The 16,271-nt window shown below is 42.8% G+C and overlaps 1 protein-coding gene across 1 annotated transcript; it reads left to right on the forward strand.

Annotated features, from left to right (window-relative positions):
• Nucleotides 1–229: 229 nt before the first annotated feature.
• LOC147606856 (cell division cycle protein 48 homolog) lies at nucleotides 230–4,424 on the forward strand. The gene is made up of 9 exons (XM_086791386.1): nucleotides 230–473; nucleotides 913–1,078; nucleotides 1,172–1,400; nucleotides 1,686–2,452; nucleotides 2,572–2,793; nucleotides 2,879–2,950; nucleotides 3,047–3,328; nucleotides 3,426–3,785; nucleotides 3,905–4,424. The coding sequence occupies exons 1-9, from the start codon at nucleotides 433–435 to the stop codon at nucleotides 4,196–4,198; spliced, it is 2,433 nt and encodes an 810-aa protein (XP_086647512.1). The 5' UTR covers nucleotides 230–432; the 3' UTR covers nucleotides 4,199–4,424.
• The last annotated feature ends 11,847 nt before the right edge of the window (nucleotides 4,425–16,271 follow it).

Consider the following 16,271-nt stretch of genomic DNA (forward strand, 5'->3'; position numbering starts at 1 on the left):
TTTTTTAAATGTAACTATGCAATTCGTACCTCACTTTGAGCTTTTTGATTGATTAAACAATTAAATTCGTCAATACCACACTTATTTACTTATACATTACTGATTATAATTATACTTTATATTTTAAACATCTAAAGCCTTGAGAGAGAGAGAGTGTGTGTGTGTGTGTGTGAAGAGAGAGAGAGAGAGAGAGAGAGCTCTAAAAAACAAGTAACAAAAAATATATTTTATTGTTTTTCCCAATATTTATTGCCACCTATATAATAATGTGAAGTTTACTCTAGAAAATCGAAAATAAATATTTATTGACTTAAACAGCCGCCTATATAATTTAGGGTGAAGTTTGCTTCAGGAGCACGTTGACGATCTCCCAAGCTTTCGTCCCATCACAAGCGTCGTTGCCCTTCTTCCACATCGAAGAACAGATCAACCATGGCAGCCTCAGGATCTCAGCAGCTCGACTCTTCTGATTCGTAAGCGAGTTCTGACATCTCTTGCAGATTTCAATGTTTTTTGTCGAAAGTACATTAGGGTTCTGTTTCTTGCAATTCTCTGCACAGGTTCTGGTTTATTTTACTGTGCGCGTAGGTTTATTTTGTGCGATGTATGGCTTGAGATGGTAACCCTAGAAAAATCAGGGTTTCAACTTCAATTGCATAGACCAGTCTTCGGGGCTCAGTTTAATGACCTCCAGAATAAGGATTTTTAATTTTAAATTCTTGTCTTAGGGTTTCGTTCCTGCACGAAATTTTGGAAGCTTCATGAAATTTAGGGTTCCATATTTTGTTGGAATGGCGAACTAGTTTAGGGTTTACTTTTGTGTGCGAGATCTGGATTGAGGTGGTAACCTTGAAAGAATCAGGGTTTCAGGCATGCCTTCAAAGCTATGCTAAGTTATTGTTCAATATGCAGGAAAGGAAACAAGAAGGATTTTAGCACTGCTATCTTAGAGCGCAAGAAGGCTCCCAATCGCTTGATTGTTGACGAGGCTGTGAACGATGATAACTCCGTTGTGTCCCTTAACATGGAGACCATGGAAAAGCTGCAGCTATTCCGTGGTGATACTGTCCTCATCAAGGTAAGTGAATGTTGTAATTGTTCAAAAATGTTGTTTTGCTGTTCAAATGAGGTTAGATGTATGACCACTTGATCCATGGCCTTCCCCTTGCAGGGAAAAAAGCGCAAAGACACTGTTTGCATCGTTCTGGCTGATGAAACATGTGAGGAGCATAAGATCAGGATGAACAAAGTGGTCAGGACTAACCTGCGTGTGCGCCTGGGGGATGTTGTCTCAGTTCACCAGTGTGCTGATGTGAAGTATGGAAAACGTGTCCATGTTCTTCCCATCGATGATACTATAGAAGGGGTGACTGGAAGCCTCTTTGATGCATACTTGAAACGTAAGTTGATCCTCGTGTTTTGTTCCCTCCATTCTTGATTCCTTTTCAATTGACATAACAAAGATGAGAATTTAGCAGTGTTTGGGAAAGTGCACATGCTGGTGTGCAGATGAGTTACAATATATGATTGGGACAGGGTCAGGTAGGTACTAATTGGTGGTGCACTGCATCCATTAGGAATCAAAGAACTTATCATGCTACTACATGTCTTTGAAAAGGGTTAAGACTTTTTGATGGGTCATAATTACAATTCTAAGATCTTTTTGGTGCCTCTATCGTTCACAGCTTATTTTCTGGAGGCATATCGTCCTGTTAGAAAAGGAGACTTGTTTTTGGTCCGTGGTGGCATGCGGAGTGTAGAGTTTAAGGTTATTGAGACAGATCCTTCGGAGTATTGTATTGTTGCTCCCGACACCGAGATTTTCTGTGAAGGTGAACCTGTAAGACGGGAGGATGAGGAAAGACTGGACGAAGTTGGTTATGATGATGTTGGTGGAGTCCGTAAGCAAATGGCTCAGATCAGAGAATTAGTTGAGCTTCCATTGAGGCACCCTCAGCTTTTCAAATCTATTGGTGTGAAGCCTCCAAAGGGCATCCTTCTTTTTGGGCCTCCTGGTTCTGGGAAGACCCTGATTGCAAGGGCTGTGGCAAATGAAACTGGTGCATTCTTTTTCCTCATCAACGGTCCAGAGATCATGTCCAAGCTTGCAGGTGAGAGTGAGAGTAATCTGCGGAAGGCATTTGAAGAAGCGGAGAAAAATGCTCCCTCAATCATATTTATAGATGAGATAGACTCCATTGCTCCAAAGAGGGAGAAGACCAATGGTGAAGTTGAGCGTCGAATTGTTTCACAGCTTCTTACTCTAATGGACGGTCTGAAGACTCGGTCACATGTCATTGTGATGGGAGCAACAAACAGACCTAACAGTATTGACCCTGCATTAAGGCGATTTGGAAGGTTTGACAGGGAGATAGATATTGGAGTACCTGATGAAGTTGGCCGCTTGGAGGTTCTTCGGATTCACACAAAGAACATGAAGCTTTCAGAAGATGTAAGCTCCAGTAGTGTCGTTTGCACCCTTGGCTGTTCAAACAGTAGGATAGATGCTGAGGTTTTGTTATTGAGTTGGAGTACATTGTCATATTTTTGTGTTCTTGATCATTTGATCAGGTTGACCTGGAGAGGATCGCTAAAGATACCCATGGTTTTGTGGGGGCAGACTTGGCAGCGTTATGCACAGAAGCTGCATTGCAGTGTATTCGTGAAAAAATGGATGTTATTGATCTTGAAGATGAGACGATTGATGCTGAGGTTCTAAATTCCATGGCTGTGACCAATGAACATTTCCAGACAGCACTTGGCATCAGCAACCCATCAGCATTGCGGGAAACTGTGAGTGCTGTCTTTCTGTCTGGGTCTGTTTTTCCTTCTGCTATGTCTTAAGATAGCTCCGTAACTATCTTTTTTCGCTTGTCAGGTTGTTGAGGTACCCAATGTTTCCTGGGAAGACATTGGTGGTCTGGATAATGTTAAGAGAGAACTTCAAGAGGTAAAGTTCTGGTTGCCTGCCTTTGTAGTGATAAGAAGTTAACTTCTAAATGGACTTAATTTAATACATTTTTGATACTTGTTCTGTGATCTGCAGACTGTGCAATATCCAGTTGAGCATCCAGAGAAGTTTGAAAAGTTTGGCATGTCCCCATCAAAGGGCGTCCTATTTTATGGACCTCCTGGTTGTGGAAAGACTTTGCTCGCAAAAGCTATCGCCAATGAATGCCAAGCAAACTTCATCAGTGTCAAAGGTCCGGAGTTGCTGACTATGTGGTTTGGTGAGAGTGAAGCCAATGTTCGTGATGTTTTTGACAAGGCTAGGCAATCTGCTCCTTGTGTGCTATTTTTTGACGAACTTGACTCGATTGCTACCCAGGTAAGCTCCTTTAAAATCATTTGTGTTATTGAGATTTTTTATAGACAATTTTGCTCCATACCATCCCTTTTTTTGGTGTGCTCCATCGTAACTGCAGCGCGGAAGCAGTGTTGGTGATGCTGGTGGTGCTGCAGACAGGGTCTTGAACCAGCTTCTTACTGAAATGGATGGGATGACTGCCAAGAAGACTGTTTTCATCATTGGGGCCACCAACAGGCCTGATATCATTGATCCTGCTTTGCTTCGTCCTGGTCGTTTAGATCAACTTATCTACATCCCTTTGCCAGATGAGGCATCCCGTTTGAAGATTTTTCAAGCTTGCCTTCGGAAATGTCCAGTTGCTAAAGATGTTGACTTGGGTGCTTTGGCCCGATATACACAAGGGTTCAGTGGGGCTGACATTACAGAGATCTGTCAGCGGGCTTGCAAGTATGCCATTAGGGAGGACATTGAAAAGGTGATATTTTAGTGAACCTCCTCCTGGATGTTTGGGCACGTTGATAGTTGTGTTTGGTTGATTGGGTACTAGTGTTGGAGTATTACATTTAAGCCATGGTTATCATTTTTCAACTGCAGGATATTGAGCACGAGAAGAGGAGAAGTGAAAATCCCGAGGCAATGGAAGAGGATGAAGTTGAAGATATAGCTGAGATCAAAGCGGCTCATTTTGAGGAGTCCATGAAGTACGCACGCCGGAGTGTTAGTGATGCTGATATCCGCAAGTACCAGGCTTTTGCACAGACTCTCCAGCAATCCCGAGGTTTTGGTTCAGAATTTCGCTTCCCAGACCGTCCTGCTGCTGCTGCTGCAGCTGGTACTGATGACTTTGCCCAGGCAGCTGGTGCTGATGATGATGATTTATACAACTAAAGTCTACTAGATCGGACTCCTGTAAGGATAATCAAAGTCATGTGACTTATCAACCTAATGTTGGACTCCTAAAACTACATACGGAGTCCTTTATGCAATATGTCTTTGCCACTTCTTTACAGTAGGGATGTTAAAGTATCTTGTGCAGTGTTAACCATGACTTGTTTCTTTTCAATATTAAATATAATAATTTGACTGCATAGCATGTTTGCTATCAGACAGGAAAGATGAACTTTTGGAGGGGAGACTACAGTTGCATTTACTCACTCATGACACTGTTAGGTTTGTAGTGGTCAATCTTCTAAATAGCTGCGAAGCACAAGCAGCATGTACTCCTTGGCAGGTGAAGTGTGCACGGGGTGGACAGTAGTCCTCTAGGAGGCCTTGTATGTGTATTTATCTCTGTGTGTGGGGGGGGTGGGGAAGAGAGAGAGAGAGAGGCTTTCCTCCGCGAGTCCGTACCTAAGTACTACAACGCGCTGTCCCGTGAGTTGGCTGAGCCCGAGCCGTTGTAGTCACTTTTCTGGGTACGTCCTCGTCTTCGATATCTGGTGGAATCCGGGCTACCACCGGGTATCGCTTTGTTTGGGACACCTCCCTCGAGCCGACGCCCTCCATATGGGTATGGCATTCCTTTTCGGAAACCCGCTGGGTGATCTTCTTCACAGAAGAGTTTAAGGGGCTTTTTCAGCAGGTGAGATCCTTGGTCAAGGCCTGCACTATCTCTTTCTTGAGATGCCGACCCACACCCCTCTCTGGGGGGGTAGTCCAAGGAAGTGCTCATGGCCTTCTTAAAGGACTCATGGTGACATGGTGGTAACGGGTTTTTTCCCCGAGCAAATGGTGGTAGAGGGTGATTCCTTTGCAACCTCCCAGCTCAAAAACAAAAACAAAACAAAGAAAGAAAGAAAGATTTTATTAACGTCTTCCAAAAGACCGAACTCGGCCTATGAGACAAATAAGGTACCTGTGTGGGGTATCCTCTGTCATCCCAACAAAATGAAAAAGTACTGAACTAAAAAGCTGAATCTGGGTGTGCAATAAGTACAATGAGTGGGGGAGGGGATGGAGCTCTACTACTAGGAGAATGCAAAGCTATATGCATGGAGTATACAATCATGATATGCAACCTAGCTAGCTCCATCCTGTACCATACTGGGGGTATAAAATGGTATACATCAATGAAGGAGCTCTTCATAGCTCCCTGAAGAACATGCCTAGGTCTGCTCTGAAGCGAGCCAGTCGCTCCGTACCCTCTCTGTGAAACTAAGCTCTGATCTTTGTCATCTCTCTGGTATGGGCGTGGTGTCCGAAAGCCAGGTGTCCTCTGTCTCTTGCGGGCTTTGAGTGTCTCTGCTCTCTAGAGAGTAATTCCCTACTGTGTAGGGGCTGGGAGTGGTATGGATCTCTGAAAAAATGTTGTAATCTGATGCTCATGAAGTGATCTCTGTAGTATATAGCATCTTCGGTGGAAGAGACTGTGTAGGCGATATCCATGTCTCTCGTGTATAATGATAGTCTGTCCTGTGGCATCTCTCTGAATCTGTCTAGCAGGCATATAGTCTGGAATGTGGCCTCTACCATCATAGGAGGCGCAACAAACTCTGCTCGAATAATGTCATGGGATACTGACGGTTTGCTACGTATCATGCGTGCCATCATGAGGGCGTGTGGTCTCTCTATCTGTGTCCACCAATGGGTAGCAAGGCTTGGCGCCCATACCACTGCTCCATACATCAGTCCTATGTGACTAATGTGTCAAATAGCCACCCCTTCGTTCGGGGCTCCTGAAAATGCGCCTGGTGGCATTGTCTCTCTAGCATAGCCAATGCTGCATATCCCCGTGTTAATCTAGCTCTGGCTGCTGAACCCATGGTGAAGCGCGTGACGTATGATGTCACCACCTCCACCTGGCGTCTTGCAAGAGTGAATGTCAACTGACTCTTGCCCTGTCTTGATGTATGAAAGACCATAACCTTGGTTTTCCCAAGGTTCACAGTAAGACCCCTTTGTGTGCAGAAATCATCGAGTGCATGTAGATGCTGCTGTAGACCTCCTGGAGACTCAAACACTAATACAATATCATAAGCATAAAGCATAATATGTACTGAGGTACCTGCTAAATCAACTCCATCTCTGCCTCCCCCTGTAATGAAGTCAGCCACCTCATCAATGTAAAACCCAAATAGCGTGGGGGAAAGTGGGCATCCTTGCTTCATACCAATGGTGCTAGCAATAGTCTCGGACATACTTCCTGGGCATCTGACTCGCCCAAAAACCTGCTCATATAATGCATAGATGCCCCATGTCATATCTGCTCGTATGCCAAGAGACTGCAGGCGCTGAAAGAGCCTCTCTCGTGGTACTGTGTCAAATGCCTTGCGGAAATCCACAAAGCAGCAATAGAGCTTTCTCTTCCTCACTCTGGCCTGATCAATCATACATCTCAAAGTGAATACATGGTCAGTGGTAGAGAAAGCTCTCTTGAAGCTTGCCTGCCCTGATGAGCGTAAACCTGCTCGCTCAACATATAAGCTAAGCTCTTGCTCCAACACTGCACCATAGAGTTTGGCCAACACGTGGCCAACCATAACTGTCCTATAGTTGCTCGGATCGAGCATATCCCCTGTTTTGTGGATCGGCACAATGGTGTGCATCGTCCACTCCGCAGGCAAACCCTCTGCTAGTGCCCTGTTAAACAGGTGTGCAAGAAAAGGAGCCAAAGAATCTACTGCATATATGAGATGCTCACCCTGTAGGCCCATATGGTCGGCAGCTTGTCCATGCTGTAGGCGGCAGATAGCTTCCTTTATCCCATCGAGTGGGTAAAGAAGCTAGCTGTGGTAGGTCGAGGCTCCTGTGTGGCTGAGGTATAGGTGGCTGTTGTGGGGCGTGGTATAGGCCCTCTGCATATGTGTGCCGTGTGTGGGCCTGCAATAGGTGTCGGTGTCCGGGGCTCTCTGAAGTGCCGCCATGAGATAGGGCTATCTCTACTCATGAAGAAATGGAAGATCTCTAGCTCCTATATCTCTGCGAACGCTCGCCTTTTGCGGCGAGTAAGTCTTCTCATCTCTCTTCTCGACTCCTGCTCTGTGATGGCTCCCAAGGCTCTCTGTATGCGGAGCCGTGAGTATAGGGCTCTGCACTCGTCATCATACCATCTGTTCTAGGGCATAGTCCCAGATCTTGTAGGCTCTCCTGAGTGGACATGATGTGGGAAGCTCTGTAATGCAACCGTGTGTAGGAGTGATCGTAGCTGGGCTGTAATGGTATCCATCGGTGCCAGGGGATCCATGAGTAGGAGCCCATCCTCTACTCTGCCAGTGTATATGTCTGCCATGTCATGTGTGAAGTAGATGGTAGTGTGTGGCGTCGGTATGTGGGGGGCTGGTGATACTGGTGATCCAGCTAGTGAAAATGCCAAGTACGTATGATTTGCCCCAATAGGACGAGTTGGAATGGAGAATGAGGTGACAAGCTGTGATGCCTCCAAAGACCCCATAATGTAGTCTACCACCGTGCCTCCGGTCCATGTATGACCCCCATGTGGGAAGCATGTCAACCCTCCTACTATAGCATCCCGTTATAAATAACGAGACGATGCCTGGCTCCCAACTCTAGTAAGTGGTCCCCATAATGTCCTCTGTCTGGTCCAGTGTCCTCTGATGCCCGACTAGCCCCTATCTCCTCTGGATCCACAGGGTGGAGGATCTCCATGTCATCATAGTCATACACCTCACACTGTCTGCTCTGTGTGTGGGCATGTGTATATGTGTAAGGTAAGTTATGGGTAAGGGTGGGGGTGAACATAAATGGAGCCCCTTTGTCTATGAAGGGAAAGGAGATGCAAAGAACAATAGTAATTTTAAAAGTAGGCTTAACCAAACATATTAAGGATTTGTAACGCATGAGAGAAGGAAGAAAGGTGCCAGAAAATGAAAAACTCATGTTGTATTGCATTGCACAAGGAGTAGATGCTTAAGCTAGGAGAGCTACATGATTGCAAGATTGAGATGGAACACAGCCAAGTTGCCCAAAGGTCAAGCATGGAGATAGAACTCAGCTAGTGAGTGGGGGAGAGATTGTGTCAGATTTGGGAGCATTTGAGTGTAAATTGAAAGTGTGTGTGAGTATCTACATATATATATATATACACATTTAGTTAGGATTAAGATTAATCATGGATTAGAATGTGTTTAGGACACCTTGGGTGGGGTTGGACGACCATGCACACTTGATAGTGTGTCTATAAGTGTGTACATACGTATGTACATACATACATACATATGGTAAAAGGTAAAAGGAATATATGCGAGTGGGGCTTGCTTGGTAAGGAATATGTGTACATGAAGGCCTTACCAAGTAGGCCCTAGTCGCATGGGACACCAAGGTTGATTGCCATGGATTTGTGAGTATTGGAACCTTTGCTCCTAGCTCGGGAGTGGTCCATTGATGTAGGTCTACAATTGGGTGGTGAGCTTTTTCTTGCTACTCCTAGTTAGGATTAATCATGGATTAGTTTGTGTATAGAAGACCTTGGGTTGGGTTGGACAAGGCAAACCCTTGATAGTTGGGAGTATTACGTAAGTTTGTGTGTGTTGGAATGAGATCTCTATGCCCTACTAAAAGAGAAGTCACAACAGAAGACTAGACTACATCAGTCTCAAGTATAATAGTATTTCAATGGAATTGAATGGATGGTGGTGTTGGAATGGCTTTTAAATAAATCCCCATTATACATAGAATGTACGTGGCCAGTGGTGGCAAGATCAACCGGTTTTACTTTGCGTGATTTAGTTTCAAGAACTCTAGTTATCTTTAGTGTCTCATTTTTTGTTTCCTTGGTTTTGGTTTGTATGTCCCTATGTTGTGTTTAGAATCAGCCAGTGTATCTAGGGAATTTGATTCCTCACCTAGGTCCCTTATGAAGATTGGTTCTTGTGGTGTTCCCAATTTTCTCTATTCCGTTTCTCTTACTTTCTCATTCTTAATCAACTTCTTTCTTCTATTGCCCTTCTACCTTGCTACCAAGGCAACGGATCGTTGATGTTGGTTTTGAGCTTGTAGCCAGGTGATATAGCATTCAAGGGTATAAGATTATTTTTTAAACACTTGCCTTTGCATTTGATCACTCAATCCAATAATGTTTAGTGGTGTAATGATGATTCCATTCGTGGATTTATTACCATAGGTTTGTTGTGGGGTAGTCTTTAATCCAATGATCTATGCCACAACGATTACAAGTGGCAGGACGCATGTTTGAGGATGCAGCCTGGTTAAGTTGAGAAAACTTTACAAGGCACTCTAAAACTCGATGGGACCTTGGCTGTGGTAACACTAAAGAGGCATCTTTTTCCTTGTAGCATTTATGTCGTGGCTCCTTTCTACAACGGTAAGCTACTAGACTGGCTTCTCTCCTCCCCTCCCATTAATTACATAATAGTGAGGATGAAGTTCCATGGGGTCCTCAAAGAAGTGTGATGGGTTCAAGGTCAAGTCGTACTCTTAATAGTCAGTAGACTCTTCAAAGCTTACTTGATTAAGTGGTATAACCCTTGGTGGTGGGGGTTGAGGTCCTAAAACTATGGAGATATTGGTACATTGGACACATTGTTTAGGCTCTTGGTGGATACGTGGGAAGCTCAACAATGGCCTGATTTGTTATGGTAGGTACTAGGGCTAATGTTTGTGGTAGGTATTAGGGCTAATGTTTGTAGTAGGTATTAGGGCTAATGTTTGTAGTGGTGTTGGCAAGCCTAGCTATGTTTTGGTTGTGTTAGCAATAGCCTATAGATGGGTTTAACAATCTCGGGCTTCATGACCATAGCGCCCATAGAAGCCATAGTTTCCATTGTAACAAGCTCTTAGAATTGGACATTCGCTTGTGGTATGCCCTTGGCGGTGGCAGATTGAACACCAGTGAAGCTCTCTCCTTGAGTACATGTATACATTGTCAGGAGCAAGAGCTTTGCTAGTCTTCATTTCCTCTTGCAAAGTCTTTGAGAAATCAGTCCAGGTCATTTCCACTAAAGTACTACCTTTAGCTGTAGGTTTTGCAATTATGGTGCTACGATCGCTAGCAACAACAGACTTAGAATCTGAAGCTCTAACACCCTTTATCATTAGATTATCCTCTAGCTAGATGGCATTAGCTCTGTGACTGTGGTGATACCTTTAATGACCAAGACATTATAGATATCCTCATGCTTAAGTCCATGGATAAATAGAACAAGTAATTGATTATTTGAGAAGCGCTCTAGTAGTGCATAACGAGAGTTCAAATGCTTAAGTCAACTAATAAAATCTCCCTCAGTAACTCATCTTTTTCTCTCAGCTTTGTGTAGCTGTGAAGCCATGCTCCACAAGGCCCCTTCATGCACAAACTACTTTAAAAATAACCTTCTAAGACCCGTAAAGTTTAGATGCTCCTTAGCTCTTAGGATTCGATATACCAATCACTAGCCTTGCCATCTAGTGTACGGCTAAAGGCGTTGGTCTTTGCAAGCTCATTCCTCTTGCCTAGGGCTTCGCAAACTTGGTTAGAAATTTCAAGGTGTCTTCTAGGATCGCCCTCTCTGTTAAAATGATATGTGAGCTTCGCAATCTCTGTAGCCTTTCTAGAGCTACTTTGTTTGTTGTCTCTCATGACAGGTGCTATACTTTTGGCTATTGCTCTCCCCAATGCTTGTGCAAAAGCTACTTGATCGGTTGGTAGTGCAGTTTACTAGAGCAATTGGTGAAATAGGTGTAGCATTTGGTATGAAGGGTGCTACATGTGGGTATAGTGTGGAGTAACATGAGTGTGATAAGTGGAGGGCCGTAAAGAAGCTCCAATTGGTGCTGATGAAATATGAGCTAATGGTGCTATTGGTAGTTGTTTGCGAAGATATTCCCCTTGATCTTGGGTGTTTTTGTGGCAATGGCAGAGTAGAGGGAGATGCGGCAAATGGAGGATATAGAGTGAAGGCTCCTCCGATGGCCCTAGCAAGTGATATGGATGTGTTAAGGAGGCCTAGAACAATGACTGGGGGTTGCAAATGACTGTGGTTGTGCTAGTTGTGACCGAGGGCATGAGACTAATGGGTGTAACATCGTAGGATTGGTCATGGGTGCTATTATGAGTGGTGTAGAACTCAGCACCACAGGGTCTAGAATGGTGGTAGCATTATCTTGTGCAGGGACATCTCTATGGTCTAGAAATGTGAAGCTTGCAAGTTCTTGGTTTCCCACGTAACCTTGTGGAATGGAAATTGGACCTTGGTCTATGGTATTGCCATGCTTCACTTCATTTGAGCTTATCGATGGTGTCTCCATCTCGCTTAACCCTGCGCATTGCTCGTCTCAATCTGTGTCACATGATGTCGAGAGGGTATCATGATTCCAAGTCCTAGCCTCTCTTGCTCCACCATAGCATGAATATAATCCATGACCATCCAAAGATGCTCTTCCTCGTCCGTGGTAGCAGAGGCAACTTGCTTAATTTCATCCTAAAGCTCATAACATAGATGAGGCATGTAGTCAAATCCGTCAGGGTTTCATGAGTCACATCAAATTGCTGATTCTTAGCTTGTAATAGTGTATCTGAGAATCTTATGCCTAGATCCATTTTGGATACGAATTTACATGTCTGGTACCCTCTAGGCTATCAGGAACATGGAATAGATGCTCGGTTTGGGTAGCCTAAGTAGCTGGTGCATTTTGGCCCGCTATTCTCTGTGGGGCTCAACATAGAGTTTCTTCCCTTTTTGCTCTAGTAGCTCGAACCAAGGCCTCTACTTCTTGCACTTCCTCCTTTATCCTCCCACCATCATGCAATAACATTTGTTTCAACAAGCGTTGGGTTTTCGATCATGATAAGTTCTGTGTGGACATGAATCTCTATGTACATGTGGTTCGTATATGTGATAAGGCTATATTAGGTGTGGCCTTGGACTTAACCTCAACTCCTTCATCACTAATTTGATATGCTACATGGGTATGTCCAAAGGCTTTCAAACCCCCGAAGTAATTGTTCATGTGGTCAATCAGGCTAGTGGTTGGTCTTGCGTTCGTTATTTGAGTAAGGTTTTCTCTCCCTAGGACTTGTACTCCTTCCATTGATCCAATATCAGAGGAGGTCACTATCTGAGTTTTAGGCCTTGCACCACACTGAACGGAGTCCCTAAAGAAGGTCCTGGGCCAAGGGTGGGTTGGTAGGAACCTAGTTGGGTGGAAGCACTTTCCTCTAAATCCGTCTCTAAAACATGCCCAAATCTCACAATTGCATGTCATTTCAGGCTATTTTAGGGCTAGGAAGATATCTGATTTTTTTGGGGTTTTTTTTCTTAAGTGTTGCCCAAGTTTTTCCAAAGTAGGTTGTAGGTGTCTGAAAAATACTGCAGCAAGAAATGGCACACTTTTTTCGAGCCGGTCAAGTGTTAGTTCTTATAGCTAAGCAAGGCCTCTTAACTTTGGGAATTTGCAAATTTTTTGGGTCATACACAAGCTACGTCAAAATGATCGCAAACTAAAATAGATATCTAGCAAGTTTGTGCACGTACTTTTTTGGGGAAAAAAATATTTTTTATTTTTATTTTTTTGGACTATTGAGTGATAGCTATTTCTTTTCTTTTTAAATTTTAAATTTTAATTTTAATTTATATTTTTTGTTTTCTTTTTCAATGTCCGCTTTCGAACTTCGGGTTTGGGCAATTTGACTATTTCTAGAGTATAGCCAAGTGCTACCCAACCTAAGGGATACCTGACATAACCAGTGTGGGGGACCAAATTTGATGGGATTAGTTGGTTGGATTAAGCCTAATGGAAAAATCCAAGTTTACGTAGAAATTTGAGATTTAATTTTTGTCTAATCCACCCACTCAAATCTGAATGTTGGCAAGAGACCAACATTGGCCATGGAACAAGTCTAAACCTTATGCCCAGATATCGCTTTCGAGGTCTAATTATCCAAATGAAATCAAATTTAAGACCCAATTACTGTTCTTAATTTTAAATTAACACATAAAATTATAGAGAGAGAAGCATTAGTGTACATTCCCAATTCATCTTACTAATCTTTTTTGTGTGCGTAAAAAGATTTATCATTTCAAGGATAGGACCTTACAATGGCTTTTGGATAGTTGAATGTTATCTAGCAAATTTATGCAAACTTGTAGAGTGAGAGAAACTCCTAGCACAAATGTGCAGATAACTATACATAATGGTGTGTAATTACCTTGCTCATTTCATGAAAAAAAGAAACAATTGACCCATGTGAATCTAGTTTATCCCTATAAGAAAATGGTCAAACCCTAGGAGGGAAAATGGAATCTAACCGGCTAGAATTAAATAGGTGGAGTTATATCATCATGAGTGAAAAAGTTAGCGAGAGAATCCTTAAGGAGAAACAGGATTAAAACCTAGCAAGATTTGTTATAATTTCGTGGTGCTCATGCTAGATCATTATGTGGAGGAGAGAGACTCACAAAATACAAGAAAATAACTTGCTTATTAAGTTGCTCAAAATACAACTAGGCTTTCTGCTCCATACAAAAATGCCTTCTAGCTCCACCTTTAAATAGGTGAGCTAGTGGACCATAAGTCCATTCACACACACACCCTTCTTCTCCCCTTTTACAAAACCTTAGTCTCTTAATACCCCCTCTCAATACCAACTATGAAAGAAAATTAGAATAGGTGGTATTGGACATAGGTTGCCTTTATAACATTAGGCGTACAAGGTTAGGAATATAGGTGTGGTTACATTGAGATTTAAAAAAATTTCTCAGTGGAGTTAGAGGCTGATACAAAGTTAGCCTCTGACTCTTTGTTAGTACATTTAGAAGTGATATGTCCCGTTTGTTTACACTTGTTACATTTCATTTTGTTGGGATATTTGATCCAACAATTATTTGCCAAATGACCCACCTTTTTGCAATGGACACATCTTACTTTAATCACTTGATGTGACAAAGCTTGTTCGATATTCGATGAAGTTGTTGCATTTGAAGATTCAGCTCCTCCCTTTGGCCTTTTTTCTTCATCAAGACAAGATTGAATGACTCCTTCAAGGGTGGGATTAGGTATGTTCTTCAGGGTGGTGGGGTACACCTTCTTAACTGCTTCCACTGCATCATCTTCATCCATTCTCACATTCACTGATGCAAGTTGAGCCATAAGGCCCTTCAAGTGAGAGATGAAGGCTCCAATGCCGTCTCCCTCTTTGAGTTCCAAGCTGAAAAATTCAATTTTAAGTGAGATCTTGGAATTCTTACCACCACGAGCTCCATAGAGCTTATCAAGCTCATCCCATTTCTCCTTTGTAGTCGGAAGCTGGTCCACATGGTGAATGAGAGCCTCATCAAGATGAAGCATGATGATGGCTTGTGCCCTCTCATCATCTTCAATATCTTCAGCCTTAGTTCGATCAATAACCTTAGTGCCGGAGATGAATGGCCAAAAACCTTTGGACATCATCTTGTACTTGACAAGGACTTGCCAAGTGTGGAAGCCCTCTCCTGAGAACTTCTTAATTTGGGTGTTGTCCTTTGACATTGGGTATTGAAGGAGATTACTAGAGAGTAATGGGCTGATATATGAAGAAGAAAAAACCAGAAGTTTTTGATATTTTGGCTTAAGTAAAAAGAGAAAGGCTTATGAGAGCATAAAAGGGGAGATTAAGATGTTTAAGCTTATGGTTTAGCACTTAGGGTTTGTGCCCAATCACTAATTCTGATGGGGAGAGCTTCATTAGTGTCAATGAACACTTTGTTTGGTGATTAAGACCACCATTAGTGTTTAAAAATATGATTAGTGCTTAAGAGCACATTTTTAGTGTCTAATGATACTTGCATTGGTGATTAGATTCACCATTAGTGTTTAAGAACACTCTTAGTGTTCAAAAACACTTTGGAATGACTCCCCTTTGTTGGATTAAAAGCCTCATTAGTGTTAATCAACACTATTAGTGCTTATAAGCACACTTTGAAAAGCTTTGTGCACTTAAAGATGTTGTTAATGGAGCTTGATGAAGGTTGAGGCTCATGAATACCTCATGGTGTATTCCCCACCACTTCAAACTCAAATTAGGATCAGCAACAACAAACCCTCACAAGAGCACTTAAGTGATTAGAGCTAAGAAGAGGAGATTAGTAAAAGAAAACCTTTGATTTTGAATCTTTAATGGAAGCTTCAATGGCTACCAAAAGAGAAGCCTAGTCTTTTGACTGTAGCGCACGATTCGGGCCGTCATTCGGGCTAAAACTTCGACTGTAGATAGTTGAGGCTATGGGCTTCAAAAGCCCTAAGCCAATGCAACGTGCAATCACCTACACACGGCGTATTGCTGTACGACAATGGCTGCACAGCAGAAACAGCGCCGATTTGCTCAGGCGGCAATGCTACGGCAGCGAAGGGAGAAAACGTCTGATGAGCTGTACGAAATTGAGCGCCCGGAGGTCCTCTACACTTTCCCAGTTGAAAGCTCCCCGAGTTTTTGCCACCACGAGTTGCGAAGGCCTCCATTGGCAGGAGGTTCAGCTTCACAAAGAGAAAGATGATAAAGTTGACCTATTCTATACCACAAAAGTGACCTAGTCTTGCCAAGCTCTGATACCACGTTATAATTTCGTGGTGCTCATGCTAGATCATTACTCACAAAATACAAGAAAATATCTTGCTTATTAAGTTGCTCAAAATACAACTAGGCTTCTTGCTCTCCATACAAAAATGCCTTCTAGCTCCACCTTTAGGTAGGTGAGCTAGTAGACCATAAGTCCATTCACACACACACCCTTCTTCTCCCCTTTTACAAAACCTTAGTCTCTTAATAAGATTGTGATAGAATTCAATAGATAAAAGGGGATATAGGAGAATAAGTCCTTAAACAAGAGAAAACATGAATGGGAACCAAGTAGAGTTATTTAAAGATAAAAGATACCATCCAATAATATTTGGAGTAACAAGAAGTCTCTTAGCTTAATGTGCATAGTTGTGCACCAAATTAAGTCCATAAGCTTCTCTAGAGACCATCAGCAAAGCTTTTCACATAAGAAAGAGTGTAGATTGACCATAGAAAGACCTCTATTGTACCAGA

The sequence above is a fragment of the Cibotium barometz genome, chromosome 56, assembly GCF_041138505.1.
Source record: "Cibotium barometz isolate CiBa-2024 chromosome 56, ASM4113850v1, whole genome shotgun sequence".
NCBI lineage: Eukaryota > Viridiplantae > Streptophyta > Polypodiopsida > Cyatheales > Cibotiaceae > Cibotium > Cibotium barometz.

Coding starts and splice junctions, on each gene's coding strand:
- LOC147606856 (XM_086791386.1), top strand. CDS start 433: ATGGCAGCCTCAGGATCTCAGCAGCTCGACTCTTCTGATTC. Junction 474..912: donor CAGCTCGACTCTTCTGATTC/GTAAGCGAGTTC, acceptor TTCAATATGCAG/GAAAGGAAACAAGAAGGATT. Junction 1,401..1,685: donor CTTTGATGCATACTTGAAAC/GTAAGTTGATCC, acceptor TATCGTTCACAG/CTTATTTTCTGGAGGCATAT.